We start from the raw sequence: 21,656 nt of genomic DNA, 5'->3' as shown, positions 1-21,656 counted from the left end.
TTTACTTGCATTTGTTTTTAAGGGTTATCGCAGTAACATCTTGCATGGCTTTTGAAGAAATGTTGCGAATCTCCTGTACTTTTCTTGTACTTTTGCTAAGCCAAAGCTTCATTTTAGTATGGCTTCTACAACTTTGCTTCTTCCAGTTTCGGATCTAGAAAAATGTCAGTGGCAATACACGTTTGAACAAAAGCCTCAATACAAGTCCAGTTTCCATTTGTCCCTGGATGTAACCAAGCAATGTGTCATTTTGAAGATCTGCATTAAACTGTACAGACCTGTATAGCGACAGTGTTCGTCATAGCTATTTACAAAGTTACATGTACAAAAATGGCAATACCCCTATACACCCCTATAGACAATGTGTACAGGTAGATGCTTCATGCACTGCATATTGACTGGACCGTATTGCTTTTCTTTTTTAGTTGAGTCTGAAATAGTCAGGAGCAGTAGTCCACTACGTCTGCTCTACCGTTGTTTGAGCTGGTTGTTAAAACTGTTATGGCTCATGTACACGTAAATTTTATTACAATATGTACAATTCTGTCACGGCGAGCACTCTCTGCATAACTTGACATAGGCCTAAGGGTCCCAAACAGATCCAGGCATGGCCTCTTTCCAAACTTCCCCGCGCTCCCAAAGTTGGTTGTCATGACAGCACCACAAGTTCCTCATTTAGTCTTTTTTTTTTTTTTTTTTTTTTCTCCCAGCATGCTTTTGGAGCTCAGGAAGTAGGCCGAGATGCTCACTGTGTGCCTTTTTCAATCAGCCACGACATGTCCCCAGTCCTACCAGTACAAGAGAAACAAAATTATAACAGGAACAAAAATAGAAACAAAATCCTGCTTAAAAATACTTTTTTAAAACTGAAAACACGTAATAAGGAGTGTAGCAGTACACAGAATATTACATCACTGCAAATTAAAAAGATGAATTTAATTATGCAATATTTTAAAACAAAAAAAAAGATTAGGATAAGGATTTGAAAAATCGACCAGGAGTGATTGTTCAATACAAAGCCATCGGTAGTTTTTATTCATTTCTTTCTTTTTTTGAAAAGATCATGATTCAACAACTTTTACTTTTTAAATTACTTTAGTATTGGAACAATTTCAGCAACACTCCTAGGACCCTAGGGCGTCTCTATGAGAAGATTTTGAATTTTTTTGATGGACATATCAATCATTGATATAATTGGCTTCCAAAAAAATGAGGTTCATTTTCAAACACTTGCTGACTTCCTGAAAAAAAAAAATCAATTTCAATCTCCTATTAGAAAATGCGAAATGACATTTATAAGAAAAAGAGGCCATTTCCCAGAGACTGGTCTTATGGTCTGAATGGCAAAATGACAATAGCATTTTTTTTTTAAGTAATTGCGTTCATTTTTACGTAAGATGTTGACTTCTGGTGTTCTAGAAGATGAGGGCTGAGACAGTTTCCTCTCTCTCTCTCTCTCTCTCTCTCTCTCTCTCTCTGTCTCTCTGTCTCTCTCTCCACCCAACAGCGCTGAGTCTGTCAGAGAGAGGCTGTTGCTAACGGCCTGTTGCTAACAGCCGTGAGTCAGAACCGTAGCCGGGAGAACAGGACCATTATGGAAGGCTGCTGTTCTTCTGACACAAAGCTTCGGCACAGGGCCAGCGAGAAGATGCACTCTGAATCTCCACTGCCACAAAGAAGCCATTATACGACAAGCGCGGCTTCGATATTTTGTACAGGGAAGCTCTGGCGTTGTTGTACTTGCCAAGCCCTGTTAGCAGCCTTCTTTTTGTGTGTGTACAATAGAGAATAAGCACAGTTGTCGGTACTAAGAAAAAGCATCACTTTACACGTGTAATAAAAAGGGCTGTAATTCCTACACGTCTCACCAAATGTGGACACAAATACCCTCAAATTAAAGCTGATGGTCTACGTCAACCTCATACTTTTAACCTCATCGTCTTTCCTTTCAAATCCCATGTGCTGGAGTACAGGGCCAAAACAACAAAAATTGGGTCACTGTCCAAATGCTTAGGGACTGTGTCTGTATATATACAGATGGGGCATTACAAATTGTGGAGAAAAGTGGAAAGAGCATTAAAAAACATTTATAAAATACCCCTGGAGGAAACTTGGATTGACTGAAATTTTCACAGAAGCTTTCCTTGTTTCTGCTACGTCACAAATCTCCTGCCTGCATTTCCCAATACATTTTTGCATCACACGTTGGAACTGACGGCACAAACTTAAAAAAAATAAATAAATAAACATTCATAACGCCTGCATTGTTACTGCTAGTTTGAGGGTCAGCTTTACTGAGAACTAGGAAACGCACTTACTCCACGTCACGCTTCTTAATCAACTTTCCGGACCCAAAGACCTCCGCCACTCGAGACACAATGGGGTCATAGTTCATGCTCGCCACAGCGATCACCTCCTCGCTCCTGTAGTTTAAAGAGATTGAAGCAAAACTAATGAGAGAGTGCACAGTTTTTACAAGTCCTGGCAGTCTTGAAAACAATAGGCACATGCTTATCCTTTCAATTAACAAGTGTGTCAGCTTAACTTTATATTTTCATCAGGATACACCAAAACATTTATTTGTTTTGCATACAATAAGCTGACATAGCTTAGAGCACGGGATATTCACTGACACCTAATTATAATATACAAATAGAAAAATAGATCATTGAAACAGCAATTTTGAAAATGCGGTATGTACACCTAATCAGCCTAATTATGCCAATTGTTCCCAGGTTGTCGGTGAGTGTCACATGGTATATGGCTGGTCTATTTTAGTGATGAATGTGGGGTCAGATCTTCTCATTATTTTAATCATTTTCTTGGCACATTCAGCACATTCACTAAAGAAGGTTTATGCCGAAGCATTATGCATATCGTGTCTTCATACATTAACGTAATAAAGCGATAGTTTATAGCATTCTCATTAGTGCTGTCCATTTTTCTCTCCCTTGCATTTAATAAGGAACTGGAGCAAAGAAAGAAAGAACACAGGCAGGAATGCATCCGCTGTACTGGTACAGTATCTAGTTCCTCCCCCTGCAAAGCAGGAGATCAGGGGAGAGCAGTGATTGAGGACAATGACTCAGCTGAAATCCCTCATAAATGACTATCTCTGCGTGTCTCTCTCTCTTCCTGCAAGCCCCAACGACGCACGACTCGGAGTGCGGAAGACGTGCGGAACTATCGAGGGATTAGTGCTTCTGTACGAGAGGACAGGCATGATACAAATCTCTAACTACCTAAATTATGAATGCAGACATCCGTTAAGCTGCCCCCCCCCCCACCCCCCTTATCGTGTATGAACTAAGTAGGAGGCGACGTGTCTGTCTCCTTTACATTTAAGTGATGCGCTTTGTCTTGGTTCGGTGCATCCGTTCCCTGTGTGTGTTCTTATCACACAGGATGGGGCTCTGTTTTGTGAGGCATTGTGGGGGTGAAACTGTATCCTAACAGTCAAGTGTGAGCACGCACTCCCTCGGTTTCTTCGTTCCCTTAGTGGCAAGGACCTCGCGGGAGAAGGTCAAAAGTCAGGCTCTTCTTATCTCCTCGGACGTTTGCCGGAAACTCTCTCCATATGCCCCACCTAAAGATCAGCCCACTGTTTCCTCTCTGAAATCGTTAAAAGAACGAGCGGCCATTTTCATAGCTGGGTGAGTACGATGAAAGGTTCCCCTGGCAGTGATTACAAAGGGAAATGTATTCTCCTAATGTCCTTGAGAGACATTGCCAGACAGTCGTTCAGCTTGCTGGATATCTGTAATATAGTGCTCCTCGTAATCACTGCAAACAGTTCACAATATGGTAAGGAGTGGTATAAGTATGCTACCTGGTTTTTTGTTCTTTGTTTGATGGAAAAATTAATATAGCTACCAAGTGCGGTTGCCAGATTCTGTCCATTGAGTGGTGATTTCTTTAGGCTTAAGCAGCATGATGGTATCTGTTTGAAGGAATGGGTCGTGTGGCAGACCCATGATTTTAAACTCACTTGGTGTAAAAGGCCACAAACTTCAGCTCGTCCAGATCCCCTTGGATAATCACGTCATCGAATCCCTCTCCATGACCTGGCAAAGGGAGATCAAACCACTTTTGATAAGGTATGTCAATGCTATATATACTACCATACCCATATACACTTTCAGATGAAATCTCATTCTGCCTGGCTTGTTGTCTTTCCACAGCTAGATGGCAGTAGCTGAATTCATTCCTTTTTTCTACATTGACTGGCTAGAAGATTTGAACAAACAAACCTTGCTTCCCACCAAAGAATTCATATGGAAAATGTACAGTTTATCTTTACTGTTAGAGATGAACCAAAAACATTTTTAAAATCCATCCATTTAATAAAGAATTCAGATTTACTCAATCCATGTCCCTGTGCCTGATCTCAAATAAAATGAGAAGACAGAACAGAAGACTGGGAGGGTTGCCACTAGATGGCCACCATAGAAAAGACTAAACACCATGGGCATAGGGCTCTTATTGGCTACGATGTTCCCTTGAGTGGTTGACATAGTAACACGTTGTTAACAGGGTGGGAATTGCGTCCTTTCTTGGGTGTAAATCTAGAGACAATCCTTCAGCTTACCTGCGTATCGTATGCTTTTCCCAAACATGGCCGTCCAGAAGTAAGGCACCGTCTTGATCTCGGTGGTTGTGCCCATCATGTTGAGGGCAGCCACTCTTCCTGTGGACAACAACAGGGAGACCCTGACACTCTGGCCCCCTGGGAGTTGGAGTTTTTTTGTGGCCCACTGGGAGTTGGAGTTTGTTTGAAGCCCCCTGGGAGTTGTAGTTCGTTTGTGATGTCACAAAGGAGGCGGGTGCTTACCGTGCACGTGGGCCATCTGCCAGTGCGAGATGTTCACCTTCTTATTGCTGCGGCCAGAGAGGGGAAAGGCGACCGCGTCTCCTCCGGCGAAGACTCCCTCTGCGTTCGTCTGCATCGTCTGAGGGTCACACAGATCCCATGTGTGGGGGGGGTGGCAGTGTAGTGTAATGGGTAAGAAACTGGTCTTGTAAGCTGAAGGTCACAGGTTTGACTCCCGGGATAAGACACGACCCTTGAGCAAGGTACTTAACCTGCATTGCTTCAGTATCTTATATATCTTATATATACTCTAGGCATCAGATGCTCTTATCTTATCCATAAGATAAGAGCCTCTGATGCCTAAATGCCTGTAATCTAATATAATGTAATCAGGCTAACGCAGTGGGAGAGGTCAGTGCGCTGGCTAGCAACAGGCTATTAACATACTGAACCGAGGCGACACCTCTGCCCTCATTTCACTCATTTAAGTGAAATAATCCCGTTAATAATTAAGCACTTCATTAACTGATTAGCCAAGATCTGTTGTGAAGCGTATCGTCACAAAACGAAACGTTTTTGCGAAATGTGCAGTGCAAATCAGTTTGATTCTGATTTTAGATTTTTATTTAACCGTGACTGTTGATGCTATATGGGGTATATGTTGCAGAACATGCATAACAGTGGATACCTTGCTGACTGGGATGAAACCCTTGGAGTCCACGTGTATCCCGCTCTGTCTTAAAAAGGACGTGGCGGGGCCAGAGCCTGCAGGTAACAGTAGACATTAATTCCCGGGCATTACCCTTTTAAAATGCTTTTGCAACTCTCAAAAACACATTTATTTTTACATGGTTTGGCCGAAATGGACTCACCTGTACCGATGATGCACACATCAGCCCTTAAGACCTTCCCACTTTTCAGAACCACCTCTTTTAACTGCAGAGAGAACCAGACACGGAGAGAGAGTGACACTTGGGCCAATGGCACGGTAAATGTAGTGATGTTGCTGTAGTGAAAGCACTATTATCGAAAGCCTAATCAGCGAACAACCCTTTCCAAAAGCACAGCATGCCCCATTAATTATCCCTGCGGGGGGGCGGCGGGGGGGCTTGGTGCTGCGAGCGCATGGGGGGGGGGGGGCGCATTTGTTTTGGTTTCACCGTGAGGCACGTTATCTCCACCTCTGGGACAAAGCGGTTCGCCTCGGATTCTCTACGTTCTCACTGCTGAGGTTTGAAGGCAGCCCTACGTCACGCAAGGCTTTGTCTCTCACTTTCTGGATACCTGTCCATGATGGCCACGCATTTCGGAAACCTCGTTCTGCATGTAGAACTTCACCCGGTTGTTCTCGAACATCTGAAAGGCAGACGACAAACCAAGAAGGTGGGATTTAAGTGGATTTTTTCACAAGACGGATTTTTAATTAATTTCACAAACCTGAAACGCCTGTGGACATGTAAAACCTGCACGTCAGACTTATCTAAAGTGGTTGCCCAATAGAGTCTTACAATCTCAAAACTTGCAGAAGTGTTAAAATGGTAAACATTTAAGAGGGAACATGGCAAGACTGTGTTACTGAAGCAAATAGGAGGTATAGTTTGGTATTCCGTAAGCCCCTTCTGTGAGTTTTCCACGTCTAGTTCTAAACACTGTCAATAATAAGGATAATCCTTTAATCGCTTGGATGGGAGGGAAACGTGGCAGCATTCTGAGAGGCCGGGAGGTGTAGACTGAGAGAACAGCAACTTCAGTTCATGTTCTTCACTTTCTGACACCGAGTAGTGAATTGTTTTGTGTGATATTCAAACCTAACGCACCATGTTTCATAAAAGTGCTGACGCGGGCCGGACTCGCTGGCATCTCGTGTCATTTGTATTCGCTGAATCAGTCAGGATGATGTTTGTATTCTAGCGGTGTTCAGTTTTGATTTTACAGTTAATTGATAATTGATGGTGGACCAGAAACGAATAGCTCTTTACTGCTACCAGCTAGCTATACGTATTCTTAGGAGAGAAATGTGTTTGTGCAAGGTGCTTTTCTGCTGACAGGGTGTTCCTTTCACTTTCCCTTCATTTGTTTCTCTTCTACAGTCAGCCGATTCAGTTGAATGGAAATACGCATTTCTAAATCACACAGGAGGCAGAAGTGACCCAAATTACCCTCAATTCATTATTAAACAAGTGCGTAAAATGTAATTGATGACAAGCTGAGTTGGAGGAAAATAACTCTTCTCTGAAAAAGGGAGAACACTACCATACAACCTAAAATCAGGGGTATGCGATGATGGTCCATTGTTCAATCCCAGTTTTTTATTTAGCCTAACAAATTATTTCATCTTAAATTCTTAAATTCTAAATGTCCAGCTGTTTAGAAAATGAAGACTAGTTGATACAAGAACCAGCACACATACATCTGTGTAATGTTAATCCCTGTGTAAGATCCAGAGAAACTGGAAAATTTCAAATGGATGCTCAGCTCATCCATGCACATTTTATATATTAAAAATATTCCCTGTTAGTTTAACACTTAACACTTTAATCCAAGTTCCTAATCACTGTTGTTTTTTACCTGCACTTAGCTAGCCAGTAGCACCAGATGTTCAGTTCTGGTACGGTTACCTGAATTAAATGGCTGTACAATTTACACGGGAGGGCACTGCAGGGTGCGCAGTAGGGCTATGCTTTGACTTACCATTATCAATACAGTCTCAGTTTGCACTGAGGTAAGGAGAACAGTAGATGTTGCCAAATGGCCTTAAAGAGGCCATTTGGATTAGAGTGATTGCCGTACCACAGATATGCCTGTCCAGTCAGGAAATCTACCTCAGAAGAGCCCCTTCAGCCAATCGCCGATTTTTTACTCCCTCATTTCAGTTGATGTGGTTGCCTAGCACCCAACAAAGACGCCAAGAGTTCCGACAGTCGAGCGACGACATTTCAGCTCGGACCGTTTGCCGCTGTCAGCAGCTCAATCGGTGAAAACCTCCCGTTTCCTTTTTAATGTCAAGGCTGAAGTTGACAAATGTCCAGCGGGTAACGCCCACTACTACAAATGCCACCGTCTAACTTGTTCCATGAGGATTTTTGTTGTTTTTTCCACTTTTTTTTTTTTCTTTTTGCCTTTGTGTTGTTCTGGCATGGGCACAAAGCTGCCCACATTATCTTTATCTGGTGCCAGCGTGCCCTGATCCCGGCCCACACGGTTGCCCAATGCCCACAGCGGGTCACCGTGCCGAAAATTCGAAAATTCACCTCCATGCTCCGGGATCGTTTGTCATTGGGACAGAGAGAATGTGAAGTCGCGGATGAAAAAAAGGACACGAGTCAGCGATCTTGCACCTGACAAGCAGCTGCTTATAATGGGTCGAGAGCCTTGGCTGTACCCCCCCCCCCCCCCCCTCTTCAGGAGACCTCCAGTGAAGCACTGCGGTCAATTCAACCGTCACTGTTGGGATGAGCTCTGTTCAGCCCTTTGCTGTCACACAGAGAACAGCTTTCTGCTGTCTGGCTGCAGTGGCAGGACGGAACAGGTGCACGCTCTCAGTAATGTCACCGATGCTCTGTATTTATTATTATTAATAATGATGATATTGTCTACAGCACTTTCTTACAACGAGAAATAAATATTCACAAGGTTGCAGCGTGCATTGTTCTGAAGCAATTGCATTGCATTACCGTAATTGTATACAGTCTGTTAATAATATACATTTTTAATGGGCTCGTTTCTATAAAACTAGCTCTAGCGATAGCGTGTATTCCATAACTTTAATGCCGTGTTCTGTCACTTACAGTAAACTATGCAATTTTGTAAGGATTTCCAGTGTTTTGTGTATTTTTTTAATCATTTAATGCCTCATACTGTAGCTCTGTTTACTGCACCATATGCTTTATTCTTGATAAGCACCGCTGTATTTTCTATTCTGCCCACTCACCATTGCTGTCTCAGTGAGCCTCTCTGCCATATAAATGAAAACTAACAAGGCGTGTGATTGGCCGAGGAGCCCTCACTGGGCCGGCTTCCCAGAAATCTCATTAATTTTTTCTTTTTTCTTTTTTGTTTTTACCTTCATCATGGTCTTCCCCACTTTCTCCCCCAGAGACTTCCGGAAGGGGATGGCGTCGATCCCGATGACGGAGACGGAGTGGGCTTTGTCCGTGAGCGCGGCAGCCACCTCCATACCTGTGGGGTAAATAAATCAGGTTCACCTGAGCTCAGGGGAAATAAGAGGGTGTTCACAAGCGCTTTGGGGGAGATAAGAGGGTGTTCACAAGCGCTTTGGGGGAAATAAGGGGGGGGCGTTCACAAGTGCTTTGGGGAAAATAAGAGGGTGTTCACAAGCGCTTTGGGGGAAATAAGATGGTGTTCACAAGCGCTTTGGGGGAAATAAGAGGGTGTTCACAAGCGCTTTGGGGGAAATAAGAGGGCGTTCACAAGCGCTTTGGGGGAGATAAGGGGGGCGTTCACCTGAGCTCAGGGGAAATAAGAGGGCGTTCACAAGCGCTTTTGGGGAAATAAGTGGGTGTTCACAAGCACTTTGGGGGAAATAAGAGGGCGTTCACAAGCGCTTTGGGGGAGATAAGGGGGCCGTTCACCAGTGCTTGTGGGGGTGGGGGTGGGGGTGGGGGGGGGGGGGGGGCACATGTTTAGGACAAAGCTTTTTTTCAGATGTTCTGTACTCCACAGTTTTAGTTTAGTAACCAAACAATAGTGGTTAAAGTGCACATTCTCATCTTTTATTAAAGGACATTTTTTATACATTTTGGTTTCACTATGTAGAAATTACAGCTTTTAATACATCCATATATACTTTTTTAATGCAGTGTAGGTTTCAGTATAGTGCTGAAACCTTAGGAGGATATAGACAGGGTGAGCAAAGGGACAGTAAGGGGGGATCTAAAGGGGTTTTAAAATTCTTCAAATGTGTAGAAAACTGAAGTAGAAAAGATTTTTTCAGCTCTGCCAGAACAAGTGTATGCACACATAAAAATTCCCTGTGGATGTCAGGATGCCAATGCACAGAACAGCTTTCCTGGTCATGCAGCAGAGGCAGAGACCCCTGGGGTATCCAACACAGCACTCGTTTGTATGTAAATGGTGGGCCTAGATTTGGGTAGATGCCCCATTCTCATCATTGTGCATTCTTACGGTCTTACATTCTCTCAGCCCGGAGACTGCAGACTGAAAAGAACGGAACATACAAACGGTTGCCGTGGCACTCACCGATGAACGAAGTTCCCACGATCACCGCGTTCTTGTTGTTGGCGAGTCTGGCGATGCTGTTGGCGTCCTCGGGCGTTCTGAGGTAAAACACGTTTTCCACATCCTTGCCTTTGTAGCTCAAAGGCTTGGGTCTTGACAGAAGAAAAGGGTTAGTGTTATTTAAGCATGAAATTTCTCAGTATTTCCCCTCATCACCCTCAGTTGAGCTGTCAAGTGTTGTTTTTTGTGAGTACCTGAAATGTGCATAGTTTCCCAGAATAAAAATATGCACATTTGGTAACACGGGAGATTAAAATAACTGTCACATCCTCCTTACGTGCTTCCCGTTGCAATGAGAAGCTTCCTGTACTCCATCTTCAGTCCGTCTTGGAACATGACGGTTTTCGTCCTCACGTCCACCGAGACAACCTGTGAACAGAACGCCAAAAAAAGAGGACCGTTTAACCATTTGAAGAGTAGGTTCTTGGAATGTTTTTTTTTTTTTTTTTTTTCCCCAAAATTCCAAGTCGGTGTTCTAGAACTCCACCACCAGTATCGATTGTTACATCAGCATTAGCATGTTCAGTTCAGGACATGCTAATTGCATATCTGTAAGGGTTAAAAAGTGGCCGTTGTCCTAAGGCTAGGCCCACAGAGCCCCCGCTCGCCCCCTCACCTCTTTCTCCATCAGCAGCTCGATGTTGTGCGTCTGGAAGAACTCCGCCGAGCGCAGCCTCAGCTGCTCAGCCGTGCTTTCGAGAGACTGCGAGCAGAGCGTTTTTGAGAGGAGCGTTAGACGCCATCGTCGGAAAACAGCGTGCCAGAATGCCACTTTCGTTATTTTACTGCGTGTGTATATAGGTCTTCTGGGAAATATCTCACGGATCAAAATGACAAAAAGCAGAGGAAGATTATCACATTCTGCATATCATCTTATGCACTATGTAAATGTGCGCTTCAGGAGGTTTGTGAATTGGTGGAATAACTACTGCCTCAAAGCCAAGGCTCTCTTGGCATAGGAGTATTAACCTCCATTAGGAGGCCTCTAGATTATCATTATCAGAGCTGTAGAGGCTCAGGTCTGTAACAGAGACTTGAAGGAGATTTGAAAGCGTGCCTCAGTGGGGGTGACGGCGAGGAGTGAGAGTTTTACCCTTCGGTTGCTCCTGTGGTGTGGACTGGGTCTCTGTACAAACCTTACTCAGTTTAGGTCTGTCATAGGGCAGGTGTCTGTCCATGGTGCACATGACGATTCTGTCGGTGAAACCCTCCTGTCTCAGCGTCTCTGCGCACACCAGTCCAGCAGGACCTGGGAGGAAGAGGATAGAATAGTGAGAAGAAGAAGAATAAGAAGAAGAACCACAACAACAACAACCTTTTTAGTTTTTATTTTTTGTGGTTTGTTCTGTTGCAGAAATACCTGCACACTGTTGACCTCCAACGTGAACACAGGCTGGGGGGAGACTGTTCACCACCCCAACCCCCCCATACCCCCCCCCCTTCCAGTGTGAACACTGAGCACGATCCAGGCCTCACCTGCCCCGATGATGAGCACGTGGCTGAAGCTCGTGCTGGAGTTAATGACCGCAGAACACCTGGACATGGACTTTGTCCTCTTCTGCGACTGAAGAGCCTGGGGAAGGGCGTGGAAGAAAAGGTGTGAGAGCTCTGGGTAAAATTCCATCACTTTTAGTTGCCTCTTATTCTGTGACTTTGTGTGTATGTTTGCAAGGTGTTGACCTGAGCCGCAAAATTATTATTGCCTACATAACTGGGCAATAAAAGCTGTCTGTCTGTCTGTCTGCCTGTGTTCCTAAGCAGGCATTTCAGTTTGGGAGTCAGAAGGACATTGCGTATTACCTGCTTGTTGGCCCGAATGATCACCTTGTCCTTCTCCACTCTGACCTAGAGCAAGCAGAAACACACATGTCAGACGTGTGTAGACTTCCGTAAGGCCCATGGAGGACTACGCGGCGGGCACGGGCCTACGGTCACGGTCACGGTCACGGACGCGGGACGCGGGAGGTCACCTGGAAGGTGGGGAGGCTGTCCAGGCCGGGGAAGTCCTCGATGTCCCCCGTGGCGATGTTGAAACAGGCTCCGTGCCAGGGACATCGCACGTGGCCCTTTGATAACACACCTGCAAAAGAGGGACGCGGAGCTCACTGGGACAGCATCCTACAATAATCACACCCCTTACTGGGACAGCATCCTACAGAGAATCACACCCAGCGTCTGCCTCAGGTTATATTACATTATTTACCACCTCATCTTCATCCGATCTGCATTGCCATCATCTGAAATGTGTTTCGATGTATTGTGTAGCGTGTCTTATGTGCTCTTTGTGTACACCCACTAACGTAATGGACATTGTAATTAACACATGCACTGTACTGCATTGCACCTTGGGTAAGGATGGTGAGCAATAACTAACTACTGCGATTAATACAGTGACTATGACAACCCTCGCCGGTCTGAGAACTGTTGCTAGCTCTGTGGCGCTGTTGCTCACACACACTTTCGGCACCTCGTAATGTAGGTAACTCTGGACAAGTGTGTCTGCTTGGAATGAATCCAATGCAGTGTACTGCTGCTACTGTGGCAACTACTGCTAAAATGCAACTATTACTACTACTGCTGCTACTACTACTACTACCACTACTCCTAATAATAATAATAATAATCTTCATTGTCATCATCATGATTAGACAAATGGTAAATAGACTGCATTTATATAGCGCTTTTATCCAAAGCGCTTTACAATTGATGCCTCTCATTCACCAGAGCAGTTGGGGGTTAGGTGTCTTGCTCAAGAACACTTCGACACGCCCAGGGCGGGGTTTGAACCGGCAACCCTCCGACTGCCAGACAATCGGTCTTACCTCCTGAGCTATGTCGCCCCAAATCGCACAGTACTGTGTTTTGCAATGATTATGTTCCTTCTAAGTGCTGACCCTTATTGTGTGTGTGTGGAAGCATCCTGACGACACGCCCATGAGTGTGTAATAAACTGTGTTGTAATAGTGAGCGCTCACCTTTGACCAGTGGTGCACCGTAGTGCGGGCACTTGTGTCCGATCGCACAGAACTCCCCATGTTCCTTTATCAGGAGGGCCCTGCCGGCACCCAGGTCAACTTCACGCATCCTGCCGGGTGACAACAGCACACACACACACACACACACACACACGTGCATACACACATATGCCCACACACACACACACACACACACACACACACACACAGACAGGTGCATATACATGCATACACACATACATACATGAACACACACAGACACACAAAAAACACATATGCATGCACGCACACATACACACACACATACACATGCACACAGACACACACACACAAAAAACATAGACACATGCGTACACACATACACACACACACACACACACAAACACACACACACACGCAAATGCGGTTCAGTTCCCCTGGAGCTTCAGAATAATGTATTCAAATATACACCGCCCACCATACCGATTAACTGTGTTTGCCCTGATTCAACCGTACTGCAGCTGAATTAAACAGCACCCGGGATGCAAGAGGAACAATCGAGTGATTGAACAGCCACAATGTGCTTTATTCAATATCTAGAATCTGTTTTTTTTTATTTTTAATTCCTTTACCTCTGGTAGCTTTCATGACCCACTGCTGCCCCGATAACTACAGGCCCTTACAGAGCGCCCAACCGAAATCTGTGCTCACGAGATGTTAGAACTGAGCACCTCTTCATTGTGCTGCTGCTCAGCTGACTGCATTGCCCAATGGGTTGGACTCCGTTGCCCAATAGCTTGTTGACCTTTTTGGAGTGGGATTGTGCAGGGTCACGACCTCTTATGAATGAAAAGGCTCTGAAATAAGAACTTCAAAAAGTTCTTCTGGAATGGGGAAGGAGGGGGTGAGGGGGGTGGGGGAGGGGGGGCCAGGGTGTGTTTGGTGAATTTCTGAGGATATAAGTTAATATTTGAATCTCACAATGAAAGTGAGAGTGGAATTAATGGGCTTTCGAAAGCTCTGTTTGTGACAAACGTTTCAAAAAAAAAAAACCCATTCCGACACCTGATAAGCATCCACTGTGAAGAGAGCACACGTTATTACTCTCAGTCGAGCCATGCCTGCAGGACAAACATACTGAAGCGTACTCCTTCTGCCCTACGGTAAACAGCGTTGTGTGGGGTGTGTGTTTAACCCCTGAGCATCCAAGACCCTCGGCTTTTGTTTTGGAGAACGGCAAACAGTAACTTGACGGGAGGTCTTGAATTTCCGCAGGGTTTGATGCACCAAGCGGTCCTTCAACATGGGTCACACTTTTGAAAGAGGTAATGAATAACATATCTTGAAAATTGTAAGAAATTTTATTTTTCCCAAAACATGGCTATTTGATGCAATTTTGTCTTTTCTGGGTCTTTGCCAGGAGGCTATAATTACACTTGCATGTTGAGTACTGCAATATATCCAGAGTAAACTTTGCAATATTTTTTGCACCTATGATGAAATCATTTTCAGTTGTGTTGAAGAGATATCATTGATTAAATGACATACAAAAACTTCCACACACAGCACCTTGAAATATATCTACAATATGATAGCTAATAGTTAGTTATCAACAGTGATGGTTGGTGACCTGAAAATTGATGAGACATAAAACTTGCCCTTAAATTGATTTAATTGGTCTCAACTTCTTTTCAGTCATTTTCCTTCATTATCAATACACCGATTAATTCACTTGCCAATTACTTGCCAATTGATTATTCAACTCGTTGGCCTGCTAGTTAATCAAGGAAAATTAACGGAAACAGGGTGAGACCAATTATCAGTTTAAACTGAAAATCTTTTGGCCCGTCAATTTACAGCACGACAACCACCGCTGGTTGTCAATAACTAAATATTTACTGATCACATTCATTGATCAATGAATTAGAGCTTGGGATCCCGTGAAGGTCAACAGGCCGAGATGTGGCCGTAGGACTCATTCATAAACTCAGTAATATTCAGAAAGCAGCGGAGAGCAGCAGCTCCCTAGCGGTCTGACTCTGCGGAGCAGTAGCTCTCTAGCGATCTGACTTCGCCGTGCAGCAAAGCAGCGTGGGTCTTACTGTCCGTTCTCCAGGTCCTTGACGTGGCACACGGAGGCCTCCACGTAGTCGCGGGACTTCTGGTACGGGCGCAGCGCGGCGGAGGAGTCCTCGTCCGAGCAGTGGCCCAGCGCCCCGTTGGGCCGGCACTCCGAGAAGGGGCTGACCTTGCCGTTGGGCGACATGGCGTCCGTTTCCCGCTCTTTCTCCAGCAGCGTGAGCTCCACTTTAACCTCCACTGGAAGGCCAACAGACACGCAGGACACGATGAGCAATTCAAGCAGTTCATTCAATACAATAAATTAAGGGCTAGCAATTGGCCCCCTTAATTATAATAATAATTATTAACATTTTATTTTATATTATTTATTTTATTTTATTTTTTTGTCCTGGCTGTGAAATTATTAATATTTTTACAGGTATCTTTTTAGTTCAGTCATGAGACTCTGTGAATCACACAGTCTAATAATATGGTAAAATATGACTTCTTGTTTAAGCGCATGATATATGGAAATCAATATTCCAATAATCTACAGTTTTATGAAGATGTTATCACTTAAATGATTAATCATGAGAGCACTGGGCGTAAATGGCATCATTATTCAAGTCCTGCTATGTTAACCTCAATATCTGTACAGTACAGATTAAATGGCATTCCAAAATGGCGGGCCGCTTGCATGTAGTAAAGCTCCTTCACAGCAACATGAATGAATGACCTTTGAAGGAGACTCCATTTTGTTTTAAAATGTCTTAATTTCGGTGATATTCCTCCATGAGAGAAGGCAAATGTGAAACACTTTTTTTTTCTTTTTTTTTTTACCATGGCCAACACAGAGCCAGCTTTATCTCTTCGGCCGGAAAAATGTGCTGACCGTCCGGTTCTTAGACTGTAAGCCGTCTGGAATTCTGTCCCGCTGAGCGACTCTTAATTAAAATCAATGGAAAATCATAAGAGCGACTGCAATCGCAGGGAAAGAAAGCGGTCAGCCCCCAATCACCGGGCTTGCTTGACATCATGCGCAGTGACGTGTTATTTGCTGTTTGACACGCTATATACAGTGATGACCTTTAGCGTAAAATCAATGGACTAATGCTATCAGAATTAAATGCAACAGGTATAAGCCCTAATAAGACTTTGCTACATGCTATTGCACAATATGCAGAAATTCTAGAAAAATAAGCTTGTGTTTATTTTTTATCAGAGTATCTTCGGCAGGTACCTACTACTGTATTTATTTTTGAGAAACTTACAATGCCTGCCATCATACTCACAAGCACACATCCAAACAGTGATCCAGGAGCTTATGTATAGTGATTACCAATGATCTAAAACATCTTCTTTACGCTATTGCTGTGCCACATCTGAGTTGGACTGGTCAGTTTAGGGGTTCATTTAATTCAGTATGTTATTTCGCCCACCAAACCTCAGCTATATTAGCTATGATTACACTTTTATGTAATTTGCCAAATATGACGGGCACACTAATCCCTTGTATCAGAATAAATACTCGCTCTTGGGAGCTTATTGTATTTTTTTAGCTACCAGTAGTTCTGGAATAAGAGTCGGTGTGGATTTGGAATGGCTGTTTGTCACTTCAAACATCTCTCAGCGTTAATGAACTGTAAACTGGGAACTGTTGACTTTTTGAGTTGATCTCTTCGTTTCACTTAGTCAACAGCACTGACCTTAATTTTAATGGCTGCCTAATTATTTATACTGCTAAATTAATCATACCGATGGAAACATATAGCCTGCAAATGTACATTTTTAAAGTATAAATTACAAAGCTTTTTGGCAATAGCATGACCTTATGCAAATAGCTCTTTTCTGAATTTTAAATATATGCTCGTGAAATGCGTTCATCGATAAGCCGCAAATTCAAGGAGTACATTCAACGCAGCATAACTGCATGAAATTGAGGCCTCTGTGACACTGTGCACTTAACCAAATTATGTGCCTTGCAGTGGTGAATAAATCCATCAGGGGTTGAAATGGCACAGGATGTGTTCTGCTTAATAAAACAGTATGCAGTTATCCAGTTATCCAATATACACAATTATAGGCAGTTATTGTTATGCATCACTCTCGATCGATCATTCCTCCCGCTGATATTTTGTCATTCCGCACATGCTTATGAGCCTGTAAATCACTTTTTCAATTTGTACGGTGTCCCAGGTGGCTAAAGAATAATAATTTGATCGTATATCATACGGGCACGTTTGAGGCGTCCTTGCTTGTTCATTCGTCTCGTAAGCTAGACGGATAAATTCTTCCATTCTCTCCCCCCCCCCCCCCCCCCCCCCCCCTCTGGTTTTTACCACACCCCTCTCCCGTGGACGCATATTAGCCTAAATCTGTATCTGTATCCCTCTTGTTTGGCAGTAGAAGAGGAATATGAGACGTTTGTGGAGTATTATATAAATTATGCACAGAGACCTCTGCCCCCGCTGCCGATTCCAACACGCGAGAGCAGAGCATCACTCCGTGTCTGTCTGTGATTCATAATCCACGGTGGTTTCCACGTGTTATTATTGCTGAGAAAACTATATCTCAACTATCGTATTAGTATTAGCTCTGTATTAGTATATCATAAATCAAAAAGCCGTTGCCGCTGTTATAGGTAACTGTACATATGCGTTTATTTTATCCGGTGCTTATCAAGCATGACCTCCCTTAATGGCCGACTCCAGCAGTCAACATCATCATTACGCGAGCGTTTTGCAGATAAATCTCATTCAGAGGCGATTACTTTCGCATCGTCCACATATTTTTAGAACTCCTGACTAAAAGCCACTGCTTTATGTTCCGTTTTGCCGTTTCCCCGATTGGGGGGAAGGTCCAGGTTGCGAATGGTAAGGGGCGGCCCCACTTTGACGCAGATTTACGGCGCTCGAAACCGCCCGTCCCGCCCCTTCGGAAGCCGATGCCGCCAGAAGCAGCATATGTAACGGATGAAGTCATGTTTCCGCATGCACCACCCCCCCCCCCACCCCCCCGGCCCCCCACCCACACCCCTGCCACCCACCTTTCCTATTCCCCTGAGGCAGGAACCGAACAGTGATACATTGTACCGCGTTTTGAGACCCGACTCACATTTTACTTTATAATCCTCTTGACGCGGCACAACCGAGGGCATTAAAATTCTTCCCCTTCCCCGGCAAACCTGCCACTCTACAGAGGGCCGTCGGAGAGCGGCGTGTGACCCACATACGGGCGGCGAACAAGCGGCGATTATTAGGGGATTTGAGGGGCGGGGACCCGATCACCTGGTTTGGGTTTGGAGAGGCATCCTCCCATGATGGGCCCGGAGTTGCGCCAGGAGGCTGCTGAAGGACGCCCTGGAGACACGGGGTGGAGGGAGGGGGGGGCGGGGGAGGGGGGAGAGGGAAAGGAGGGGAGGAGGAAGAGGAGGGGGGGCAGGGGGGCAGGGGGGCGGGTCAGACTCTCCTGGTGGGCCGTCGGTTACTCAGGCAACAGTAGCGCTTGCGGGGTGGCGTCCAGGTCTGCAAGTCCAGGCGGGCCATCGCAGACATCAGCTGCTCCTCATTGCCTGGAATCAGAGCGAGTGTGAACTGGGTTTGGACATCAGAAAACTGGGTTTCTGTTTCCTGGAATCAGAGCAAGTGTGAACTGGGTTTGGACATCAGAAAACTGGGTTTCTATTTCCTGGAATCAGTGCGAGTGTGAACTGGGTTTGGACATCAGAAAACTGGGTTTCTGTTTCCTGGAATCAGAGCGAGTGTGAACTGACTTTGGACATCAGAAAACTAGGTTTCTATTTCCTGGAATCAGAGCAAGCATTAACTGGGTTTTTACCCCAGTAAACTGGGTTTTTATTTCCTTTTATTTAGTTCTTCATGGAACCCTCGACACCGTAAAATGCCCAACGTGTTAATTCAACTCGGGGTACATGAGTCCAACTCGGGCCGTATGTACTCTGTAAGGCGTTAATTTAACAATGAACATTTTACTGTGTACGGTAGGTGTGAAAGTTTCCAAATTTAAACATCTTGCCCAATAAAGAATGCTTGAACTAGATAGGGTTCCCCTATGGAGACACGGAGGAGTCTTTTGGAACTCTTCTATAGTAGGTATATATAAGTATATATATATATATATATAAGCGGTACCTATAAGTATAGGTACCGCTATCAGCAGCATCAGTGACTCCCAGCCTCTCCTGTCTGACTCATTCACAGTGAAATGTTCAAAGTTAAGTCGACTCAGACAGAGTATGTGTGATCTCAAGTGGATTCACTCGCTCTGTTGCAGCTGAATTAACAATTTAAAACATTTTCAGTGCAACCGAGAAGTTCCAAACACCATCTTTCATCGTCAAACTGGAGGCAGATATGAGCTAGCACCGAACACACATCCTACATTCCCAAACTGAAGTTAGATATCAGCCAGGACAAAACACACGTCCTGAATTCTCAGACTGGATTCATACACAAATGCAAAATACAGGATGCATAATTCATCCCTAATAATATTTTAATTATCTTTAGTTACAGGCCACAGTATATAACTAGACTTTACACACATCCGCCTCACGACCACTGCGTGTGTCCAGTCAAAGCAGATACCTCAAGAACAGACTATGATGAAATGAAACAAATTATTCCTGTGAATTCAGGCTTCTTCATTGCAATCTGATTCTTACACTCATGGTATACACAACGCAACATACACAACAGAATTTAAAATCACACGCGTTTCACGCGTCTTAACCGACTGCAATTTTGGGAGCTATCTGGAGCTACTGTTAATTCTCATACCAGCAAAGACATGTAAAAGGCCTGCTCAGCTACAGCACCTTGCTCTGCAGTACTTATTTATCATCTGCAGTTACATTCCTGCTGTAACCAAGAGAGAGACTTATACATTGCGGTGCAGAGTGCAGTCCCTGGCAAACTTGGCAAAATGTTTGCTTCAGTTCCCAAAGCAAACATATAATTCACCGGGAAAGTATGCAGCGCACGAAAACTAATTTACTCAGTTTTTCACCTGCAATAATATTTTGGCTCCTGTTCAGGCAGAAGATGAATGTGCAAGGCTGGCCACAGGACAGTCTGGATTTGTGGCAAACGACAGTTCAGAAATCAATCTTGTGATTACGTTCAGGGCCAGAAGTGATGTTGTTCATTGCTTAGACCCCCACGACCCACACACCCATTTTCATATAAGGCTTTTTTAAAGGGAAATCATTCAAAACTGTGCCTTTCACAAACTCAGGAAGTGCTTTTATGAATACAGTGGTAAGTGGCTCTCCTCAAAGGTACTAAATTTGCATCTCTACCCTGTGGCTGATCAGTGAAAAGAATCACTTTTTTTGTCTAATCCAATTTAAATCAGAACTGAAAGAGAGAGGGGGGAGAGGGAGAGAGAGAGAGAGAGAGAGGCAGCCCAACTTATCTTTCATCAAGGCTCTTGGTATTAGTGCTCAGTATTGAGATGTTTTCAATATATTTGCCAAAAGCATCTTCTTGTCCTCTGAGGCAAGACTTGGCAATGTCACCTGGCTTGCAGAATTCACAGCTTTCTTTAAATTTCCTTCCCACTATTTTAGAGCCAGTGAGTTGTCTAAGTGCAACTTTGCTTGAGCACAAGAATTTACGGGGTTAGCCTGGAGTACATTGGCTCTTAAATGAGAGGGGGTTAGAGTGCCATTCAAAAATGGGGGTACGGTCCAATGTGTGTGTGCGTGCGTGTGTGTTTTCGCGCATGTGTCTGTGTAAAAAATGTATGGAAATTAAGTTCTGTAAAAAATAATAATATTAATTAAAATAAAATAAAAAAATAATAATTAAAAAGATAATAATAATAATAATAATAATAATAATAATAATAATAATAATAATAATAAACAATTGCAACCATTCATCAGTTTAGCTGAAGTAGCGATGCTAACCATATGAGCAACAAACCCAGAAACTAACGCAAGTCACACGATTAACTCTCATTAATGTTAATTAATGGAAATTCATCTTACACTAGTCGTGCAAACAGTTAAACATTAACATTATTAAGGCACCCATTGACTTCCTTGTCGCTGTGAAAACTGCGGTCTTGGGGCCTCAATAACACCCTTGTTGTGTTGCTGCGCTACACTGCTCCCTCGAGCCCTCACGGTATTTCACCCACGCGCGTTCGCTCCGTAATTCCACGGCTGATACGAGCGGCTAGTTTGAGATTTTTTTTTTCCGGCCAGAGCGTCCAGCACAATGCCACGGGGGACTGCGGCGTTTCAGGTGTGTAAAACTCGCAGCGTGACGACTCATTTGCGAACCATCCTCTCGTTAAAAAGGAAACAAAAAAAGAGGTAATTGATATTCAGAGCACAGTCAAGTGCCCTTGGAGTGAAATGCGTTCTACAGCTCATTGAAGGCATGGTCAACAGCGTTCCTGCTGCCCCGTGAGAAGAAAAAAAAAATCTCTTTTTGAAGGTTCAGTAAATTCATGCAGTAGACAGCATGAGTTTCTCTCAAATTGTTGTCCTTTGTAATCTGCCTGACACAAAATCTGCTGTGCAATTTATCTGAAATGTACAG

General features: G+C 44.1%; 1 protein-coding gene across 1 annotated transcript; it reads right to left on the bottom strand.

The window, feature by feature from the left end:
• Positions 1–674: 674 nt before the first annotated feature.
• LOC118207005 (apoptosis-inducing factor 3) lies at positions 675–18,472 on the bottom strand. The gene is made up of 19 exons (XM_035380247.1): positions 18,372–18,472; positions 15,126–15,342; positions 13,045–13,154; positions 12,040–12,149; positions 11,870–11,914; positions 11,546–11,642; positions 11,206–11,318; positions 10,686–10,772; positions 10,347–10,438; positions 10,031–10,161; positions 8,874–8,989; positions 6,095–6,166; positions 5,683–5,746; positions 5,499–5,575; positions 4,832–4,949; positions 4,589–4,687; positions 3,989–4,064; positions 2,319–2,423; positions 675–788 (listed from the first exon to the last, which is right to left on the bottom strand). Exons 1-19 carry the CDS (start codon positions 18,400–18,402, stop codon positions 746–748), a joined length of 1,803 nt encoding a protein of 600 aa, XP_035236138.1. The 5' UTR covers positions 18,403–18,472; the 3' UTR covers positions 675–745.
• Between the last annotated feature and the right edge of the window lie 3,184 nt (positions 18,473–21,656).

This window comes from Anguilla anguilla, chromosome 10 (genome assembly GCF_013347855.1).
Source record: "Anguilla anguilla isolate fAngAng1 chromosome 10, fAngAng1.pri, whole genome shotgun sequence".
NCBI lineage: Eukaryota > Metazoa > Chordata > Actinopteri > Anguilliformes > Anguillidae > Anguilla > Anguilla anguilla.
The sequence above is the reverse complement of the archived record's forward strand: the minus strand, read 5'-3'. Positions and strand labels throughout refer to the sequence as shown.

Coding starts and splice junctions, on each gene's coding strand:
- LOC118207005 (XM_035380247.1), bottom strand. CDS start 18,402: ATGGGAGGATGCCTCTCCAAACCCAAACCAG. Junction 8,990..10,030: donor CGTGGGAACTTCGTTCATCG/GTGAGTGCCACG, acceptor TTTACCCCACAG/GTATGGAGGTGGCTGCCGCG. Junction 5,576..5,682: donor TGTGTGCATCATCGGTACAG/GTGAGTCCATTT, acceptor TGTTACCTGCAG/GCTCTGGCCCCGCCACGTCC.